General features: G+C 28.0%; 1 protein-coding gene across 1 annotated transcript in view; it reads right to left on the bottom strand.

The window, feature by feature from the left end:
- Positions 1-21,399, bottom strand: part of LOC122849174 (phosphoglucomutase) — a 109,568-nt gene that overhangs the window by 33,249 nt on the left and 54,920 nt on the right. Inside the window, exons 3-4 of the mRNA XM_044147773.1 lie at positions 16,047-16,249; positions 15,762-15,963 (exon numbers count right to left, since the gene is read on the bottom strand). Coding sequence (XP_044003708.1) covers positions 15,762-15,963; positions 16,047-16,249 — 405 coding nt within the window. The remainder of the gene's footprint in view (positions 1-15,761; positions 15,964-16,046; positions 16,250-21,399) is intronic.

Below are 21,399 nucleotides of genomic sequence, written 5' to 3'. Positions count from 1 at the left end.
CACTAAAAATTTACTAGAAAATGGCCGCTGAGGACTATGTTGAAAAAATGCTGCACGCAGCATTTTCAGCATAGAACCGCTAACTTCACACTAGTTTTTTTGGATACAGCCAACATTAAAAAAATACAACAACAATGGTTAGCCTTATTAATAAATTTGTTTGTTTATATTTACACATGTATAGTACATATGTATGAGGATTGACTGTCAAAATATCAAATTGTCAACAAATAAGAAAGGTTATATTTTTATTTATTTTTTATGTGTTTCTAAGCAAGTTGGTACAGCTGAAACAATTTCAAAAAACGATTAAAACGCCGCCCTATAGCCGTTATATGTGAACTTTTTCTTCCATAGTGCTATGGCCTAGAACTTGGTCGAAAAACTATGCTACACGGAAAAAAATTTATAGTCTTTATTACTATGTTTTATGATCAAATTTACTATACTTATAGTAAAGTTGGACAGCGGCAAAAGTATAATTAGATTTACTAGAAAGTACAGTTAAGGTTACTATACTGGTATGGTAATTAAAACTATACCGGTATAGTAAAACAAAAAAAAAATTTTATACAGATTTACTATACTGGTATAGTAAATTTAACTGTACTTATAGTATCTTTTACCATACAGTATAGTATATTTATGCTTTTTTTTAAAAAAAAATAATTAAAAAATAAAAAAATATTTTAACAAAGTAAAACATTATAAGGTCAAAAAAAAAAAATTTACATTCAATATATTTGAAATGTTTTCTATTAGTTAAATAATAATGAAGATAAAATTCAATAAATATTAATATTCAGAAAAAACAATGTTAATAATATATGGGATTCGATAAATTTTTAAATCAAATATAAAAAATATATATTTTTTATTTACTTTTTAAAATAAAAAATATTCATTAAAAAACTATAGGTACATTTTATACATGTATAACTACAGCTTAGGTATAAAATTTTTCTGATTGTTTAAAGTTATTACGTACGTAATAACTGCATTACCTGACAAAATCTCATTTAATTTCATCTCATTCAATATCAATCGATTTTTTTTACTACAATACAAATTTTATTTTCAATTTTTAATATGATATACAATGTATACCAAATAAAAACATGGTCCTTTTTCTGATGGAATAATTTAAACGGAATCATTAAGAGGAAAATATATATTATTTTGTTTACGAAATTCAAAAGCACGTTGTTTAGTTTCAAATTTGTCCAGTGGTGAATAAACCAATTGTCATGAATATTGTTAATAATCTAAGAAGTTATTGCCCCCAGCACGGAAATGATTTATTTTATTTTTTGTAATTGAGTCATCAGATATACGTCAAAAAATATATTTTAAATTTTTTTTTCCATATATGGAAAATAAAATTAGAGAATTAGTTTTTGATATTTCATTAGTCAACTGATTTCAAATATTAGTAGCTTCCAGTTTTAATAATTTTTTCACTTCAATAATAATGTCAGTAATTTTGACTCGTGGTAATTCATAAAGATTATATAATTTCGAAACGAATATAAGGTTGCTTGTTTATCTAAATCTAAATAGAAAATTTTCTAATGATTCAGCTCATCTTTCATCAGAGCTATCCTCTTCTAATTTATCAGTATCTATATTGATGAATTTTTTATTGAAACAGATTTTATATATGGCTATTTATATTTTCGATATGTTAATCAGTGTCATGATCACTCAGTCGATGTTTTTCAAAACTACGATGTGACCAATATAACAAAAAAATGAGTTGTTTAACGTGCTATACTTCTTATTAGGAAGTTTCTTCCACGGTGCCTCTCCTTCTTTAAACATTTTCCAACCGTCAATTCCTACAACTCATTTTTGCGACAGACATGGATGTCGACTTTGTAATGCGTTCAAACTGTACCCGATTCCTATTATAGCCCAGGGAAACCATGAAAAACCTGAGCAGTACAGCCGGCTTGCGCCTACCACTCGATACATGGCGTCGGTGGTCGGGATCGAACTCGAGACCTCCTGTCCCAACCCGCGTGGAAATATATACATCTAAAATATACGTAAAAATGTATCCAACATACATTTTGGAAACATTCCCTTTATATCCAGATATACCTCAGATATTGGGAATTCGCCGTACGGCGTATATATAGATATATCTGTGGTTATATCCAAAATCTATATTTACGAGATATATGTAGATATATTTCGATATATCTAAGATATATAATTTTTATTTATTATATATATTATTATACAATATTATTGAAAAGAAATAAAATTGTTATAGAATTATCGAAAATATAAGATGCGATCAAATACAATATTAAATACTCTTTTTACTTTATTCAATATTTTTCAAATATTACAATTGTGAAGAATCATATTTTGAAAATGGGTTAGAAATGAGTTGAAAATTATTCACCATCAGATCCATTGCATACGTATATCCATATCATTGAACTTTGTACATTTTCAGATTTTTTTTTACTCCTTCATTATACAGCTAATCATATATTTATGATTGAAATATATGTAAAATTTATAAACTAGTTTTATAACTAATTTGTAAGCCTTTTCGTCTGTCAAACATATAAACAGTACACTGCCAATTGTATGAAGATAGTTCTCAAGTCACTTAAAGACATTGAACAGTCACTTGTTTTTATTTCTTTTATTAATGAGAAATAAAATTATTGTTTTTTACCACACATCAATAAAAAAAAATAGCTACACGTAAATTATATCCACGTGAATAATACAGAATTGAATAAAATACTAAAATAATTAACAAAACTACAAAATATTCATCTTAGAAATATGTCTTTTGTAATATGTATTTTTTTTTTATTATTTTGTCATGAGCATAAAATATACATAGAAAAAAAATGAAAATAATTATAAAAAAAAATATTGAGACAAATATCTATATAAACATGTTGTAGATACTTCCATATAGGATAGATAAGATATGTATACTATATATATCTAACTTCAATTTTTAAGATGTGTCTTTCACGAATTTCTCTGAAATGTATACTGGAAATATCTGGGATATATCGATAAATGTATCCAGCAAATGTATATATAATTTAGATGTATATATATTTTAGATAGATATGGATAAATTTAGATACATCAAAGATATATCTCGATTGAGATCTATCTGGTCTACAGAATGAGATATATTTTTTTCCACCCGAATCGTTACCGCAGTGCCATATCGTTGGTCTTGATGTGACCAATATATTTTATTGCAATTTAATCCACCACTTGAACAATTTCTCCTATTTACAAAGTGTTTTTATATGAAATAATATTGTTGAATTTTTGAGACACGGAATTCTAAATTCACTTGTAATTTTTTACGTAATCAAATAATAAATTGAGATAAATTATAAATAAAACTAAGAAAATTGAAGAAAAAAAAAAAAAAACTACAAATTCGAGTAATTATTCGTTATAGTTTTTTTTTATTTTTTATTATAAATAAATTTAAATTTTATTAAATATTTTTGAATGTCTTGCCTTAAATTTATTTTTTGTTTTCTTTAAGCAACTTATTCAAATGATTTATTTGGTAAAAATTTTCTTTTTTATTAAATAAATTTATTCATATAAATAAAGAACTGTACCAGTATAATAATGATTACAATACAGTACAATAATATTTACCATACAGTATGGTAATATTTACGATACAGTATAGTAATAGTAACTGTACTTTTTAACATTTTTTCATGTATATACTATACCAGTATACCAGTATACCAGTAAGTAATACTTACTATACTGGTATAGTAACCAAAATTGTATTTATAGTTTTTATTACTATACGGTATAGTAAATTCAACCATACTTTTGTCGCTGTCCGAATTTACTATAAGTATAGTAATAAAAACTATAAATTTTTTTCCGTGTAGTGGCCACAAGCCTTAAAATAACCAACTTGAAAAAACATTAAAATGGTGAAAAAAAAACAATAGAAAATACCTCAGTATATATAATGAATATTAATAACACCCCAATGAATATTATTAGTCATGATTTAAATTACAATATTGTAAATCAACATACATTAGAGTATAATATAAAATTAGTAAATTAGAGAGATAATATTGCAAGATGACCCGAATATCGTTTTGGAGCAAATTGTAAATGCCATAAACAATGTTTTGTTAGTCTACATTGCGCCTTGCAGCGCCATGGTAATCGGTCGATAACCGTTACCATCAGCCGGTCTGTAGTATAGATGAATTTAAATGCGCGTATTTATATATTTAATTTATTTATTATTATATATATATATTATTTATTAGTTATACTTGCATTTGTAAGGCGAAGTAAAGTTCATATTGTACATATATATACATGCATATGCAAGTATTTTTCATTTACAAGATTAATATACCTATTATTATTGTTTATATAAAATAATATTTGCTAAATTCAAAACGTAATATTGAATTATTATACAATAATAATTTATTTATAATATTGACTAATTTTATTTTTTTAAAAAAAGAGAAATAGACATTGATGACTGATGTGTTAGTTTGAAAGAGAAAATTATTATTGTAATTGTACAGAGGAATTTCAGAAGATATTATCATAACCGAGACAACATGTTTTTTTATTCGGTTTTTATAGAAAATTTTCTCACGATTACGGGAAAAATACGGAAAGAATTCCTACGAATGCGCAGTGGTTAAAAATGGAGTTCAAATTTGGAAAAAACGGCTATTTATCGGTTATATATCGTATAGTTATTGAAATAACGATTAATTCTCAAATTTAATAATGGCCATCAATGAATCTCGTCAAGTAAAAAAAAAAGTCAACATAAAAAAATTCGATATCGCGAATAGTTTTCAAGCTATAATAACTTATATATATTTCGATATATTAAGTTTTTTTTTTTAATATTCATAAAGGCAATCGATAAAACTCGCCAAGCTAAAAAAAAGCCCAATAAAAATTTTTATATCGAATAGTTATCAAATTATCGATATTTTTTTTAAAATGTATACAATTTTTTTTTTCTCAAAAAAAAAGTCGAAATTTTTGTTTTTTTTTCAAAAAAACTGCTAACTATTGATTGTCGCGTATTGTTAAGCACGAATATATATTTTTTTTTCGAAAATAATGAATATATCCAAGTTTTTTTTTACTTGGATCGCTAGGTTTTTTACTTAGCTATATTTGTTACTTAGCTATTTTTTTTACTTAGCTATATTTTTTACTTAGCTTTATTATTTTACTTAGCTCCATTATATTATCAATTATGAAAAAAATTATCATTAACATTAGAAAGATATCGATAATTCGAAAACTATTCACGCGATCAAAAAATTGTATTCGGTTTTTTTTTCTCCTTGATGAGTTTAATCGACTTCCATTATTAAATTAATAATTTAAAAAAAAATCGATATATCGAAATTTTAAAAAATCTTATAACTCGAAAACTATTCGAGATATCGAAATTTTTTTAAAAACATTTTTTTCTCCCCGACGATCTCTATTGATTGCCATTATTAAACTTGAGAATAATTCGTTATTTCAATAACTATACGACTTATAACCGATAAATAGCCGTTTTTTTTATATTTCAACTCCACTTTTAACCACTTTGCGCATTCGTAGGAATTTTTCGTAGAAACACGCCGAAGATGTTTACACATAATAAACCCGCGAGTCTAGATGGCTCACAAAATTTTTCTTTTTGTTGTTTGATTTGTTTTTTCATTTTGTTGTAAAATAAATGACTATTTTTTTTGTTTGGTTTCATTTTCTAATGTTGTTTATTTCTGTTGTTTAATAAAAAAAAAAATTAACGACCGAAAAATTTCAAAAAAATAACGTAAAGTCTACAGATGAAGCGTCATCGATTGAAACATTGCCGGAATCGATCTGTCAATATTTGAAATTGGGCCCTATCGAAAAATGGAAATATTAAATCTAATAAGGCCCAAAAATTGAAAATAAATATGATAATTGCTTTTGGGAAAAAAAAAAAAACATAAATTTCATTTAACATCAACTAATTCGGTTCGGCGGTTCAAAAAATATCTTGCAAAAACAAATTCTGACACTACATTTTGTTTAATAAAAAAAAAAAATAAACGACCAAAAAATTTCAAAAAAATATCGGAGAGTCTACAGATGGATTAATTAGATGATTGTTTTTTAACAAAGGAGTGGTAGTAAGAGTAGTAGAATTTCTTTAATACTGTGTTAAAAAACATTTAGAAACACCATTACTTGTATCCAATATTCGACTAAATAAGTAAGTTGAATACCAGACTTTATTAACAAGATTAACCATAATAATTATCGGTGAAATTTTTGCATGACTAATTAAAAAAGGGGAAAATTTACGAAACTTGCTATTTTTGTCTTGATTAATAATAATAACATCATCTAATAGTTGAGCACAGTCTATCGATCCTCTTATTATTTTAATAAAACACAATATAATTGAGACACACCTACGAACATGTAATGGAATGAAATCACAACCATTGAACCATACAATGAATCATCACAAATACCACGAGGTGGATAAGTACCAGTTGTGAACCAGATCATATTTTTCATAAACTTTATTTATTATTTTAGCTTGCTTTTTGTTGTTTATTATCCACACAGGAGTTGCGTACTCAATTTTAGGTCTAACATATGCATTAAATAAAAGTAATAGTGTCTCACGCTTAGAGAAGATTTTAGCCATACGCATTATAAAACCAAGTAGAGCAAATGCATCCTTACAAATATTAGTTATATGTAAATCAAATTTAAGTCGACAATCAAAAGTTGCACCAAGGTCTCTTATATTATCAACTCTTTTCAAGGTCATTTTATTAACCTCATACGGATAAGATATTCTATTTTTACCACGGTCAAATGATATTATTTCACATTTTTTTCCATTAACTAATAATTTGTTTACTTTGCACTAATCAGCAAATAAATTGATATTATTTTGTAATATCAAACAGTCATTGATAGATGATATTAGCATGTATAATTTAACATCATCAGCATACATTAATACCTGACAATCTAGTTTAACTGGTAAATCATTTATGAAAATATTAAACAAAAGTGGTCCTAAATTAAAGCCTTGAGGCACGCCTGAAGTAGATATGTATGCGTTTGATGATTGACCACCAACATAAACAAAACAATGTCTGCCAGTGAGGTGTATAATTTTATTAGTCTGATTATACAAGATGGTAAACCAATAGAAGTTAATTTTCTCAAGAGTATTAGCCAATCAATCTTATCGAAGGCTTTAGACATATCTGTATAAATGGCATCAACTTGGATTTTATTTGATGAATAGTTGCTAATATAATTAGACATAATTAGTAGATTAGATGTAGTTGAACGACCTGGTATAAAGCCATGCTGACAATTTGAGGTAAATGGTGCAAAGTATGAATAAATAATGTCAAATAAACATAATTCAAATACCTTGGAGAGAGCTGGTAATATTGATATTTGACGATAATTTGTAATTATTAATTTATCACCACTTTCGAACGTTGCTTTATACCACTTGTTATTGCACAATTGAGAATAATATGAGAGAATAAATCAACGCATCTGGGCAATATTTTAGTAGAGACACAGGAATATTATCCATCCCCATGGTGCGTTTGTTTAGCAATTTTAGTAGTATTTTAGATATATCACTATAGCTAATTATAATAATGTAATTGTTCAGCCAATTCGAATTATATTTTACAATTAAGTCCCCGAAATCAATATTAAAGTTAACATTAGTATGTGATTTGTGTATATAATTATGCTGTCAATTGAGTTGAACTCAACCTAATAAATTGCTATAAATACAAATAATATTGAATAAATAAATTATTAAAATTAAAAACTCTATCCATATAAATACAAACGGTATACTCACTATTTGTTGTTAAATTAATAACTCAGTAAATAATGAATAAAAATATCTAAAAATTTTTATAAAACTTCTTGATATGCTGCTAAACGATATTGTCACTGACGAAATACTCAATTTTAAAATTTCCCAATTTCAATTTACCGGCTCAAACCAGAGAATCTGCAGAAGGTTTGAGATCTCTTGTTGATAATTTGCGGCGTCATATTTCCTGTCTTGAAACGTTAGGAGTAGTACATTGTCCAGAAATGGTCACCGTCATTCTAGAGAATAAACTACACCGATCCACAGCGGAAAAGTGGATTAATACGCTCAACCAAAGCAAATTTCCACCATTAGCTGATTTCATCAAGTTTTTGATAAATGAAGCTAATAAATTATCCCATTTTAAAAGGAAACAAAGTGAGACTGTTGATACAGCAAAAAACACTCAGTTTCCCAATAAAAAAAGACGTTTTAATAATAAATTCATAAAGAAAAATAACAACAATAACAATTCACATTCAACATTTACAATTAGCACGTCCAATAATTGTGTTGTCTGTAATGATCGACACCATGCTCTATATAAATGCGTTAATTTTAAGAAATTATTCGTACCTGAAGACGAGAGATTGTGAAAAAAGCCAATCTTTGCGAAGTCTGTCTTCGTTATCATCGAAGCGAATGTTTTTCGAAAAATTGCAGATTGTGTAATAAAAAACATAATATATTTTTGCACGAAACAAATCCTACCTCATCAAAAGAAGAGACTAGGTCAAAAATCAAAGAAAAAAAGACGGAGTGACTAGCCTTAGAATTTCCCGTTGAGCAAGATGCCTGTCTATTGACTCGATCACTAAAGACAGCTGTTTCTCTGCTGACAAGTGCTTTGGTGAAAGTCAAAGACAGGGCAGGAAATTATATAAATTGTCGAACTCTTTTAGACACCTGCTCAACAGCCAATTTCATTACTCAAAGACTTGCATCTCAGCTGAATTTGGTAATGAAAATTAAAACTAAAATCAATAGGAATTCCATTCCTATTAATGGCATCAATGCCACTACTACTTTTACAAAAAATAGCTTAGAACTGACCTTCTATGCCCATTTTTATAATTATTCGCAAACATTGACATTTTTTACATTGAAGATGCTATTCATAATGTATAAGATTCTCAAAAAACACTTATAAAGGCATGTCTTCAGGCAGCTAAAAAAGTTGGTGAAGGTAAAAAGGTATTAGGTATGATATAGAATGGATTTATCAGTGCTTGCCGTTAAGAATAAAAGGACCTGGCCTGTATGATAGCTTAGGAACAATGAAACATTACCTTTACCTTCAATACAAACACTTCATAAATATATCATTTATAGTTCATTTGGTTTTAAAAAGAGTATTTTCGATGCATTAAAAGACAAAAATTTATCAAAACCAAGATATGAACGAAGAGGTAATTTTTATAAAATAAATGTTAATCAATAGAAATCATTTTAATAACTGAAATTATTTTATTCCAGGTGTTTTGTTGGTTGATGAAATTGCTTTGAGTAAAATGGTGACATTTGATCAAAAAACACTAGATGTCTTAGGATTTGTTGGTTTAGAAGATCATACCCCAGCCAGCCAAAAAGGACAAATAGGTGATCATGCACTGGTTTTCATGTTCCAGCCTTTTCGTGGTACTTGGGTGCAAACACTCGGATGTTTTCTTTCGAAAGGTGCAACTCCATCTGATACCCGGAAAGAATTAACATTAGAATATATAACAAAACTTGAGGATGCTGGCCTTCTCGTTGATGGTGTAACAACTGATGGAGCATCCTGGAATCGAGCTATGTGGACAAAATTCAATGTTGATGAAAAAAACGTTTGTTGTTCACACTCATGTGATGAGAATAGAAAATTATGGTTCATTTCTGATTTTCTTTATTTAATAAAAAATTTAAGGAACAGAATTGTTGAGAAAAAAATTTTAAAGTGAGAAAAAATATAGTTGGTTATACATGATTTGCAGTCATAAACGATGTTTTAATTTTTTTTAGAGTCCAAGTGGAGTTATCAAGTTAACACACTGGGATGAAGTTCTAAAAGCAGATAGTCCAGATGGGTATAACTTAAAAGTTTGCCCAGGTCTTACACACAATGTTATTCATCTTAAACCATTTCAAAAAATGAATGTTAGAAGAACATTCAGAGTAAGTATATTTTGTTTTTATCATCTGTTGAAATTTGAAATGATAAAAAATAATTACTTATATCAAATTTTTACAATTCTTTAGTATTGCTGCAGGAATGGAGTTATTCAAAACTGGAGGAGTACCTGGTTGACAAGATGCAGATTCATCGATAGAAATTAATAAAGTTATAAATAATGTTATAAAAATTATTAACTCGAAATCCCCAGGAGATAGTCTGAAATGGGATCCCGATGATCGCAAGGTAAATAGAATTTGGAAAATATATTTTAATTAATTTTATTTGACTTAGAATTTTTCATTCGATAATTTTTATGTTTTCAGGAACTCGAAAATTTTCTTGATTATTTGGATGTTTGGGAAAAAATTGTACCTGAGGATATTACTGATAATAAAAAAAAGGATGTAAAAACTTTTAAGTCCATTACAATTCTACTCTAACAGGACTTAAAGTCACGATCAGGGCAACATTGGACTTGCATAAATTTATTTGATCTAGAAGGCGATGATTTATCATACATAATGACATGTAGATTAAACCGGGATGCTTTAGAGGTTTAAATATTTACAAATTTTAATTGGAAATCAAACTTAGTTTTTTATTACTACAAGATATAAATTTTTCAGAGATTCTTTTCAATTATTCGTACTGCATAAGGAAATAATAGTCACCCTTCTCTTGTTGCTTTTGCTCAAGCATTCAGGTTGTTAGATGTTTACTCCTTGATTGAACCACCTAAAGGATCAAATGTTAATGAAGATAAAATGCTTATTACTCTACTTAAACCTGAAGATATTAAATCCAAGACTAAAACAAGTGGAAAACAAAAAGTAATCTCACAACTTGAATCTATTTTAGATAATCAAACAACATATATTGATAATGATGATGATGTTCAAAAGTTGATCGTTGAACCATTTGATCATAATTATGCTCAACTATATACGAACGATGAAGTAAAATCCTACGTTTCTGGGTATATTGCAAGGAGAATAGAAAAATTCATAAAATGTGAGAGTTGTATTTCAAATTTAACCACTGATATATCATCAGATAGAGACAAATTAATAGAATTGAGAAGCACAGGAAAGTTTCTAAAACCAAATGATAATTTGTATAAAATAATAGCCACAGCTGAAAACTTAATACTTCATACTGTGTACGAAGAAGATTTAACTGTCGATTTGTTGTCTCATATTTTTAATGCCATAGAAGATACGAAATTTCCTGAAATTGGCTGTGATAAACATGACCTGAGATCTCAAATTATAAGCTTTTTTATAATTTTTGTATGAATACACTTTGTCATCGTTACAATGATATTTATTTATCATCAAATAGAGAAAAAACTCAAACGTATACGGAAATAGCAAAATTATAGTAGGTATTAATATTTGTGAGTAGCAAAATAATGTAATGATTTATTCAAACTAAATAAAAAAAAAAATTAAATATAAACACCGGTAATTTTAATTTTTCAATGATCATATACTTTGATGTGTCACATTGTCATGTATTCATGAGAGTGCCAAAAATCTAAACAAAAATACCATGTGACCATGGAACTGTTCTAGCAAAAGCGCCACCATCGGCAAAAAAAGGTACTGACTTGCTCCATTCCGTGAGCTTCACCAACAGCCTATGCTTTAACATACTACTGCTACTGCTTTTCCTTGGACATTTTTATCTTTTAAAAATAAAATTACATGAATATTGTTCATTGAATTAATGAAAATGTCCAAGAAAAAGCAGTAGCTAAGGAAAAGAATGTAGCTAAGGAATTAAGGTTGCCAAAAAATTATATTTTCAGCAACATTATCTTCTTAAAACATAATTCTTTGGCAACATTAATTCCTTAGCTACATCTTTTCCTTAGCTACTGCTTATCCTTGGACATTTTTATTTTTTAAAAATAAAATTACATGAATATTCTTTATTGAATAAATAAAAATGCCCATAATATAATTTTTTGGCAATCTTAATTCCTTAGCTACATTTTTTTTTAGATACTGCTTTTCCTTGGACATTTTCATTTATTAAACAAATAATATTCATGTAATTTTATTTTTCAAAATCAAAAATGTCCAAGGAAAAGCAGTAGCTAAGGAAAAGATGTAGCAAAGAAATTAATGTTGCCAAAGAATTATGTTTTAAGGAGATATTGTTGCTGAAAATATAATTTTTTTGGCAACCTTATTTCCTTAGCTACATTCTTTTCTTAGCTACTGCTTTTCCTTGGACATTTTTATTTAATAAATAAATAATATTCATGTAATTTCCTTTTTTAATAATAAAAATGTTCAAGGAAAAGCAGTATCTAAAAAAGAATGTAGCTAAGGAATTAAGGTTGCCCAAAAATTATATTATAAGCAACATTATTTCCTTAAAACATAATTCTTTGGCATCATTGATTCCTTAGCTATATCTTTTCCTTAGCTACTACTTTTCCTTGGACATCTTTATTTATTCAATAAAAATGTCCAAGGATAAGCAGTAGCTAAGAAAAAGATGTAGCTAAGGAATTAATGTTGCCAAAGAATTATGTTTTAAGGAGAATGAACAAATATATATAAAAGACATAGAAGAGCCTGTAGCTAAAAAAAAAAAACAAAAATCAGAAGATGATAAAAAGGAAACGATGGAAGCACAGTTAGTACATAAAAGATTAATCTTAGGACTAAATCGCGACGTTATTAATATTCAAAAGAGATTATCATTGATTGAAAAAAGACCAACAAAAATCATTCAGCCACATTGCGAAAATATTTCAGTACAGCCGATGATAAGAGAAATTTTAAATCAAGAAATAACTTACTCTAGATCTATGTCTCACGATAAAGTAAGTTTTAAACTTTATAAATGTTTTTAAATTTGAATAATTATAACGACCTGGGAGCTTAGTGCGAGTTACCGGAGATGAATGGGATGAAGCCATGACACGAGCTACGTTTACGTCAATGGGAAATTCTCTTGTGATGTCATTGTATCCTCAAGATACATTACTTTAGAGCAATGTTCATGGTCGGAAAAATAAAATAAATAAAGATGCTAAACAACTTCAAGCCTTTGAGTCTCACATTCTAGGAGCAATAAAATGTAATTATTGTAAGCTACTTAATTATTAAAGCTTACTACATATATATTTATTTAGAGCTTTTGGAATAATTCATTTATATACTTTTTTCGTGTTTGTAGATTCGGTACGAATGCGTTTTCCAAAAACTTTTAAAGAAGCAGTTTTTGTTTCCTCAATCAACAACATTTTGTCAAAATTGAGGACGAAAAATAAAATCAATCAAGATCATTGAATTATTTTTTTTTGTAAATATTAATTCGATTTACTACAGTTTATTACTTTCAAGTACACGTGACAAAATTTTTTTATTGTGTTAAAAGTTAGTAAAATGTATGTTGAAAATAAAATAAATATTCTTTTGTCAAATAATAAACTAATGAAAAACATTTTAGACTTTTCATGACATATAGCTATATTTTAAAAATATAAAACTGTGGAACTGATCTGTTGAACTTCTGAAACCGAAATTTCTTCCAAGTATATATGTTAGATATATATCAGAGATATATATACCTCAAATTTATTTTAGAGATATACTCAGGATATATCCAACCTATTTTTTTTTGAAAAAATAACCTCACTATAATTAGGATATATTTAATGTATAAAAATTATATTAATTTTTTATATTAATTGTGGCCAAAAATAGTATATGTTGTAAATATCTTTCCTCTATTTTAGGTATATGATATGTATAAATATTATGCAAACTTTTTATTTACTAAATATTTTCTATTATATATTCCAGTTATATGAAAAATATAAATTATTTCCGTGGGGGTAGAGAACGAAAAATTTCCTGAATTATAAAAATATTGTTTTGGATTATAACAAATACTTCTGAAACTAAAAAAAAAAAAATTCTCAAATAATATCAAAAATTTCTTAATTCATAACAAAATGTACTAATTTTTAGAAGGAAGGTTTTTAGTTTATAACCAAATATGTCTCGGATTATCACAAAATGTTCTAGATTTTAGAAGTAAGCGTTTTGATTCAAGACGTGTTTGTTATAATCGAAGAAAATTATTAAACAAACGAAGAAAAAAATTCAAGTACATAAATAAATTCGAGAAAAAAATAAAACTATGTTAATACTATTTGTGTGATTGTTTTTTTCATTAATATTCGAGATTTGTTGTTTTAATTTTTTTTTTTGTATCAGAAAATTTTACCTAAGAAGAGACTCAAACCTCTGATACTAACGCTATCTAAATCTACCTATTCTAATTCCAACGCCTGACCAACTTACCCACGACACGATTGTATATACTTCTTATGATAGTATATTTTTTTCATTTAAAAATATTACAAATAAAAATAATGAGATCAAAAAACTTTTTTTGCGAGAAAAGTACTTCTGATTTTAGAAGTTTTTTTTCACTGTACACTTTCAACACATGATTTTTTAATTCCGGGCTGTTGAAGCTAGATATGGGGTTAAACGAAGTTTATTATTGAGTATTTATTTTCGAGCAATTTATCTTGAATGACTTTTTTGCATTTGTCAATAAGTTTTCAGTGTAAACAGAAAAAAAATGTTGCCGGGAAACTACCGAACTTAGCAGTAAAAAATGTCAAACTTTTAAATGAAATTTACTATAAAATCTAGTAAATTTTAGTACCGGTATACCATATATATACTATATATATATATAGTATATATACTATAGTTGGTATATTCTCAGTTTAATAAATTTTACTAAAAAATATAATAAATGTTAGTTTTTTGTTTTAAGAAAAATTACATTCAAATTATTTAAATTTTATGGCTTAGTATAGTTTATAGTAAATGGTCAAATTTTTACTAAACTTTATAGGAAAAACTAGTTATCAATATACGAATCACTCCCACAAATGACGCTAGGAACTCTCAGCATTATTACTATTTGTTTTGTAATTCTTATTTCCACATTTGTAATTCTTATTTAAAATTTCTCACAGTATACTTTAATCAAGACTAGAGTGTTCAAAATCTACAATTTCAAAACTAACTCGTGACTTGCAGTGAATAAACTTACCGAAGTATTTCCATCCAGTAGGTACTTCGAAAAAGCAGTAACTAAGAAAAAGATGAAGCTAAGAAATTAATGTACAAGGTCAACGAAAAAAAAAAAATCAATAACTGACGGAGAAAAAAGAATATTAAGAATACTTTGTTGCCCTGTGATTTTTACTTGATTCATCAGCTCTACACATACAGTCATTTGTTTATTTTTTTGAGACTAAAATTTCTGACGATCTATTCGAATTTTCACTGAAATCACGTGAATATAAATCTTTACGTTTGAAAAACGTGGGCTTCTAAATTCACGTGATCGTCCAGTGAAAATATTTAAATTTAATTTGAATTATGCACGATTTCAAATAAACTAATAAACTCAAGCATCTTTTACTCGATTTTAACGATATTATAATTTGACATCTCAGGAAAAAAACTTGGAATTCACGTGTAAGGCTCTTAACGTTTTTATCATTCTAACATCACGTGAAAATGAATAAAAAACACAATGTTAACAGTATACTTTAATCAAGACTAGAGTGTTCAAAATCTACAATTTCAAAACTAACTCGTGACTTGCAGTGAATAAACTTACCGAAGTATTTCCATCCAGTAGGTACTTCGAATATATCACATGCCTTATTCAATGCCACTCGGTCCACAGCAGAACCTGTCGGCATAGATCTCGCGAATCCTTTGATACCTGTTTTTTTAAAATATGGAATAAGCTCTAAATTATCTGCTAAAACTGCCAATGAATCTGATGGATTGACAAAAAATGCATTTTTTCCAATTATCTGAAAAAGCCCATAAAGATTATTTCTGCATTACCCATCCATATTTTTCGGTATATCAACTATTGACCGTTATTATTAATTACCATATTTCTATCACCGTCACCGTCAAACGCGACTCCCATATCATAAACTCCTTTCCGAACAGTGTCTACCAAATTTGATGCATAGGTTAAATTAGGATCAGGATGCAAGCCACCAAAATCTTCTAGTGGAGTCGAGTGCACGATACTGGACTCACCCACGCCCAATTCTGTCCCAAATATACATTGAGCATAGGGGCCTGTCACTGAAATAAAAATTCAAACGTTACATGAATTACGTTACAACAATTTTTTTTTTGTGATATTCTGCTTCCGAATCACTTTCTGACTGTGACCCGTAAGTCCGAGTAGAATTTGACTTCAGGATAGCAACAAAAAGTTGATCAGGTAGCCTAAATTCAAATCGAGTTGTTCGATTAAGAATTGATAAAAACATGACGCAAAAATAGATCAAGACTCAATCAGGATTTCTGATCCAGAATCGATAAAGAAACATTATCGAAAGTATAAAAAAAAAATTATTGATGAAATTTTTTTTTTCAATTAATTTATTATTGCTGATAAAGTAAGAGAGTGAGAGAGGTGAAAAAGAATTAAGATATAAAGACTGTCCCTTTTTGATCTAATAATGGATTTTTCATACATTAAAACTAACACTTTTTATTTGAAAAATTTTTCGATAAAATCACTTTTTTTTTCGGCCTGATTTTATCTGTTGTTGGTTTTTTTTAAAAAAATATGTCTTGAGTTTAAAAACAATATTTAGAAAAGTTGTAGCGTATAGAAAGACAAACACGAAAAGGAAAAAAAATTTCTTTTTAAAAGTCGAAAATGGCGAAGTTTGAAGTATCAACATTGTTTTTTTTTGACGTTAGATGTAATTTTTATTCACTCAAAAATTGTTCACATTAAGACTAACACTTTTCTAAATAAATTTTTCGAAAAAATCAATTTTTTTTTCGAAACTTTGTTCATGCTTCTAACGGCAATTGCCGAGTTTACTCCATCTTTCGAGAAATAAGCGGATTCAATTTTTCGGGAAGACCGGTTCATCCGAGTTCGCTTCTGTTTGAAAAATCTAAAGAATCCAAGTTGGCTCCAATCGTTTTCTCTACCGTCCCCCTTCCACTTTCTGCCGAATTTTTCGCTTAGCTGTAATTATAGCCAAACAATCAATATCTACGTTATTTTACTTAGCTACATCTTTTTCTTAGCTAGATTTTTTACTTAGCTGTAATTGTATCCAAATAATCAATATATAAATTATATTACCAGCAAAATTTTTAACTTAGCCGCTAGATCTTCTACTTAGTTATAATTATAGCCATACAATCAATATCTACATTATTTTACCAGCGAAATTTTTTACTTAGCTTCAATGTGAAGAGAAATGTAAAATGAGGGGGTACTCAAAACGAAAGTAGGGTAATATTAGAAAGAGAGCGTTTGGAGCGAACTTAGATGCCAAAATAACGCCTTTCGGAACGAACTCGGATTTTTCCTTTGGCCTTATTCCGGCTTTGGAGCGAACTCGGTACCAGCCCTTCTAACTCCGCCATTTTGAACTTTTTTTAATTTTTGTTTTTTTTTTTTTGTGTTTGTCTATCTGAATACTACAACTTTTCTCAACATCATTTTTGAATTAAAGCCATATTTTTTGAGGAAAATCCATCAACCGATAAAATCGGGCCGAAAAAAAGTGGTTTTATCGAAAAATTTTTCAAATAAAAAGTATTAGTTTTGATGTAAAAAACTTTTTAGTACAACAAAAATATAGTATCTCTTTAAAAAAATTATGTTCATGTCTGAAACTCCGCCAGTTTTAATTTTTTGAGGTTTTTTTTTTTTCCTATGTCCCTTTCCAAACCCTACACTTTTTACTTGAATCATTTATTAATTCGAGCCATATTTTTCGAGAAAAATTCATCATCCAATTAAAATGGGACAGTCTCTATATAAGACGATTCTCATATAAAAAGGATATACATCATCGGTCTTCGGGACATTTGGATGGTCATTGTTTTTTTCTCACTTACTCTCTATGAATTTATTCTGTTTGCTTTTTTCTATTTTTTTTTTTATTTATTTCGTTAGCAACAAAAAAACAAAAAAAAAAAAGAGTGAGTGAGACATAGTTTGTTTTTTTGTTGTTTAACGAAATAAATCAAATGAACAAAAAGTGACCTTCGAGTGATTTAAATTCAATAAATCATACCGAGTTTTATTATATAAAACTTTTATAAAAATGGAACTTGAATATAATTAATTTTTTTTAATAAAAACTGTCCTCGACTTACATGTTTTCTTTTTTAGTTTAATTTATTACAAACTACCCTGGAATTGATTTGAAAAATAGATCAGCTTTGGGCAGAGAAAATCTCAGAAAATATAACTGTCCTCGTCATACATAAAAATTATTTAAATGATATTATATTGATAATGATTTATCTTCATAATTAAAGAAAACTAAGTAATCATTAAAAAGAAAAAACTATTCGTAAAAATCGATTAGAATTCCTCAATTATAATAAATATAGATTAGAAATTATGGATACAGGCGCGCGTAGTGCGGCAATGTGCTCGTTCTATAATAATGTGGATGCAACTAGCAGGATTTGAACTGACGAACGGCTACCCAAATGAATTAATAATTCCTAAACGCATGCTTTAACCAACTTGGCCACGGGGTGATCGTTTTAAAGGACAAATATTTTTTTCCTTAATAATTCAGTTTCAAGTGCTTGATGTTTATTTTTTCTAATTTTTGTACAGTCTTAAATCACCAAGTTTATCACTGGATACAAATGTTTTTTTTTTTTCATTTAACCAATGTATATTTAACCTATGATTCAACCATTTTCAACATCACATAAGAATTGATGTAATAATTTTGCATCTTTTAAATTATCAGTTCTTACTTGTATATACTGAGAGAAATCGCCGATTTTATAAAAACTTTCCAATCTTGATTTATGATGGGCTGAATTTCACGGGAAAAAAACTGAACAACTAGTGATTATCTTCAAACCAGACAGTCAATCTTTCAAATAAAATTCATAAACTCTTGTTTGAAAACTTGAGAGATTATAAAAAAAAATACAACTTTTCTGGTAGGAAAATTTAAAATTGAACAGATCTTGTAAATATTTATCTGAAAAAATGCAATTTTCTCTCAAGATTGGAGAATTCACATTCTAATAAGTATGATTTTTTTGGTATCGATTATCGTGTTGAATTAAAAAATTTCTGTATGGCAATAAAATACTTTTCGCTACGTTAACCGCGGTCCAACAAAATTTTAGATCAGTATAATTATATTTTTTTTTTTTAATAATAACTATATTCTAGTAATTTTTTTGTTCCGTTGTTGAAAAAAAGCATTAAAATTATTATATATCTTCAATGCACATTCTGAAATCATATCTGAATAATGACGCATTTTGTAAGAAGATGGCAAAATTATTTGTACAGATTAAATATATTCGACATAAAATTTGACTAAATCATTCCAATTGACAATTGTTTGATTCAAAACAATGGTAATTATATATATTGAATTTAGAAAAGTATAATATTCGAATAAGAAACAATTAACTGACAATGGACTTATATTTCTGCTATCAGTATTGTAATAAATGAATTCGATTGACTATCGACAAAAAAAATATTATTCCTAAGACAAACGCTGATAATTTTGAGTATAGTCGGATGAATTTATATAACATTAAAATAAAAATATACAAAAAGTCGAAATAAGTTTGATCCAAAAATACAAAATTTTCTGGAAATAATTTTCTTTTAGTAAGACTACTGTGGATGCTCAGCTGCAAATGGTACAATTTTCTCAGAAGATTGAAAAATATTATATCTAATAATCATATTATGTGCATCGTATTGCTGAAATTTATTGAAATTGTTTTTATCTTTCGAAATGATCTGGAATCATTTGACTATAGCCGTGGAGTTGAATGTCGAATATTCTCATTATATCGGAAAATTAGCTGAATTTTATTTTAACTACTCCCTGATAATTGGGAATGATAATCAAAACCATGACAATCACGAATTGTCATGACCCAAAAAACTAAATATTTATGACGCCCTTAATAATAGTAAGCTTCAGTATAAATATAATACTTGTGTTTTTTTTTCGCAAGTCTTTTTAAATGTGTGGAGAAAAAACCCACATGTGAAAAACATGCGACAACTAGTGGCGAAAACAGAAAGCTAACTCAGTCAAGCAAGAAAGACTTATATTTGCCGCAGCAGGGTAGATCTGTCATCATGCAAAATCTATCTTACAACAAGAATGGTGCATCTGAACCATGACTTATAACAAAAGTGATCACAAATAGAAGAAAATCGCATGATGCTGGAAATAAAACAAGCCCGTTTGTAAACAAGCAAAAACTATCTTCTCACAAGATGAGAGCATTTGCGACCTATATGTGTTCTATGTTTTCTCTTAAACATTCCACACAAGATTGATATATTTTTAGCCTAAATTTTCACGATTTATGATGATTTAGATAATAAATAACGTAACTTGAAATTCTTGTGATTTGGGATTAGTTGTGGCGCTACGCTCATTGAATCTTAGCCCTCTCATGGCGAGATGTAGAAATATGAAATAAATGACAATGTTTCCTTTCAAATATTCCACAAAAGATTGATATATTTCCAGGGTGAACCGTTGCGATTCACGTAACGATTCATGTCAAAACATTGGCCGCCAGTAGAACGCAAATGCTCCCATCTTGAGAGAAGATGGACTTTGATTTTCTGTATTTATTCTCGTTTGACTTCGAGCACCAATTGACTTGTTTCGAGTTGTCGCGCATTGTATCGATGTTAAATCAACCAACGTGTATTTAATATTTCAACATGTCAGGATAAGACAACCAAGATTTAACGACAGTAGCGCCACCACTGACTATAAATATAAAGAATTTTAGGTTACAATATTTACTTGCTCAATCGTCATAAATCGCAACGGTTTACCCTGAAAATATATCAATCCTGTATGGAATATTTAAAAAGAAACATTGGCCGCATGTAAGACGCAGAAGCTCCCATCTTGAGAGAAGATGTGCTTTGCTTATCTGTATTTATTCTAGTTTGATCCCGATCACCAATCGGCTTGTTTCGAGTTGTCGCTCATTGTATCCATGTTAAATCGGCCAACGTGTATTTGATATTCTAACATGTCGCGGGAAGATAACCAAGATTAAACGACAGTAGCGCTACTTCTTACAGTGAAAAACAGTCGTTTTATTGGGAAAGGCACAATTCACCACGACTCTGGTGGTACATTTCTGGAAACTATTTCATCCAGTCATTCGTATGTGGTATACACAGTATATATACTAAATTAATAAACAAATAATATTTTCAC

Source organism: Aphidius gifuensis, linkage group LG2 (assembly GCF_014905175.1).
Source record: "Aphidius gifuensis isolate YNYX2018 linkage group LG2, ASM1490517v1, whole genome shotgun sequence".
In the NCBI taxonomy this organism is placed as follows: Eukaryota; Metazoa; Arthropoda; class Insecta; order Hymenoptera; family Braconidae; genus Aphidius; species Aphidius gifuensis.
This window is presented reverse-complemented; position numbering and strand designations above follow the sequence as displayed.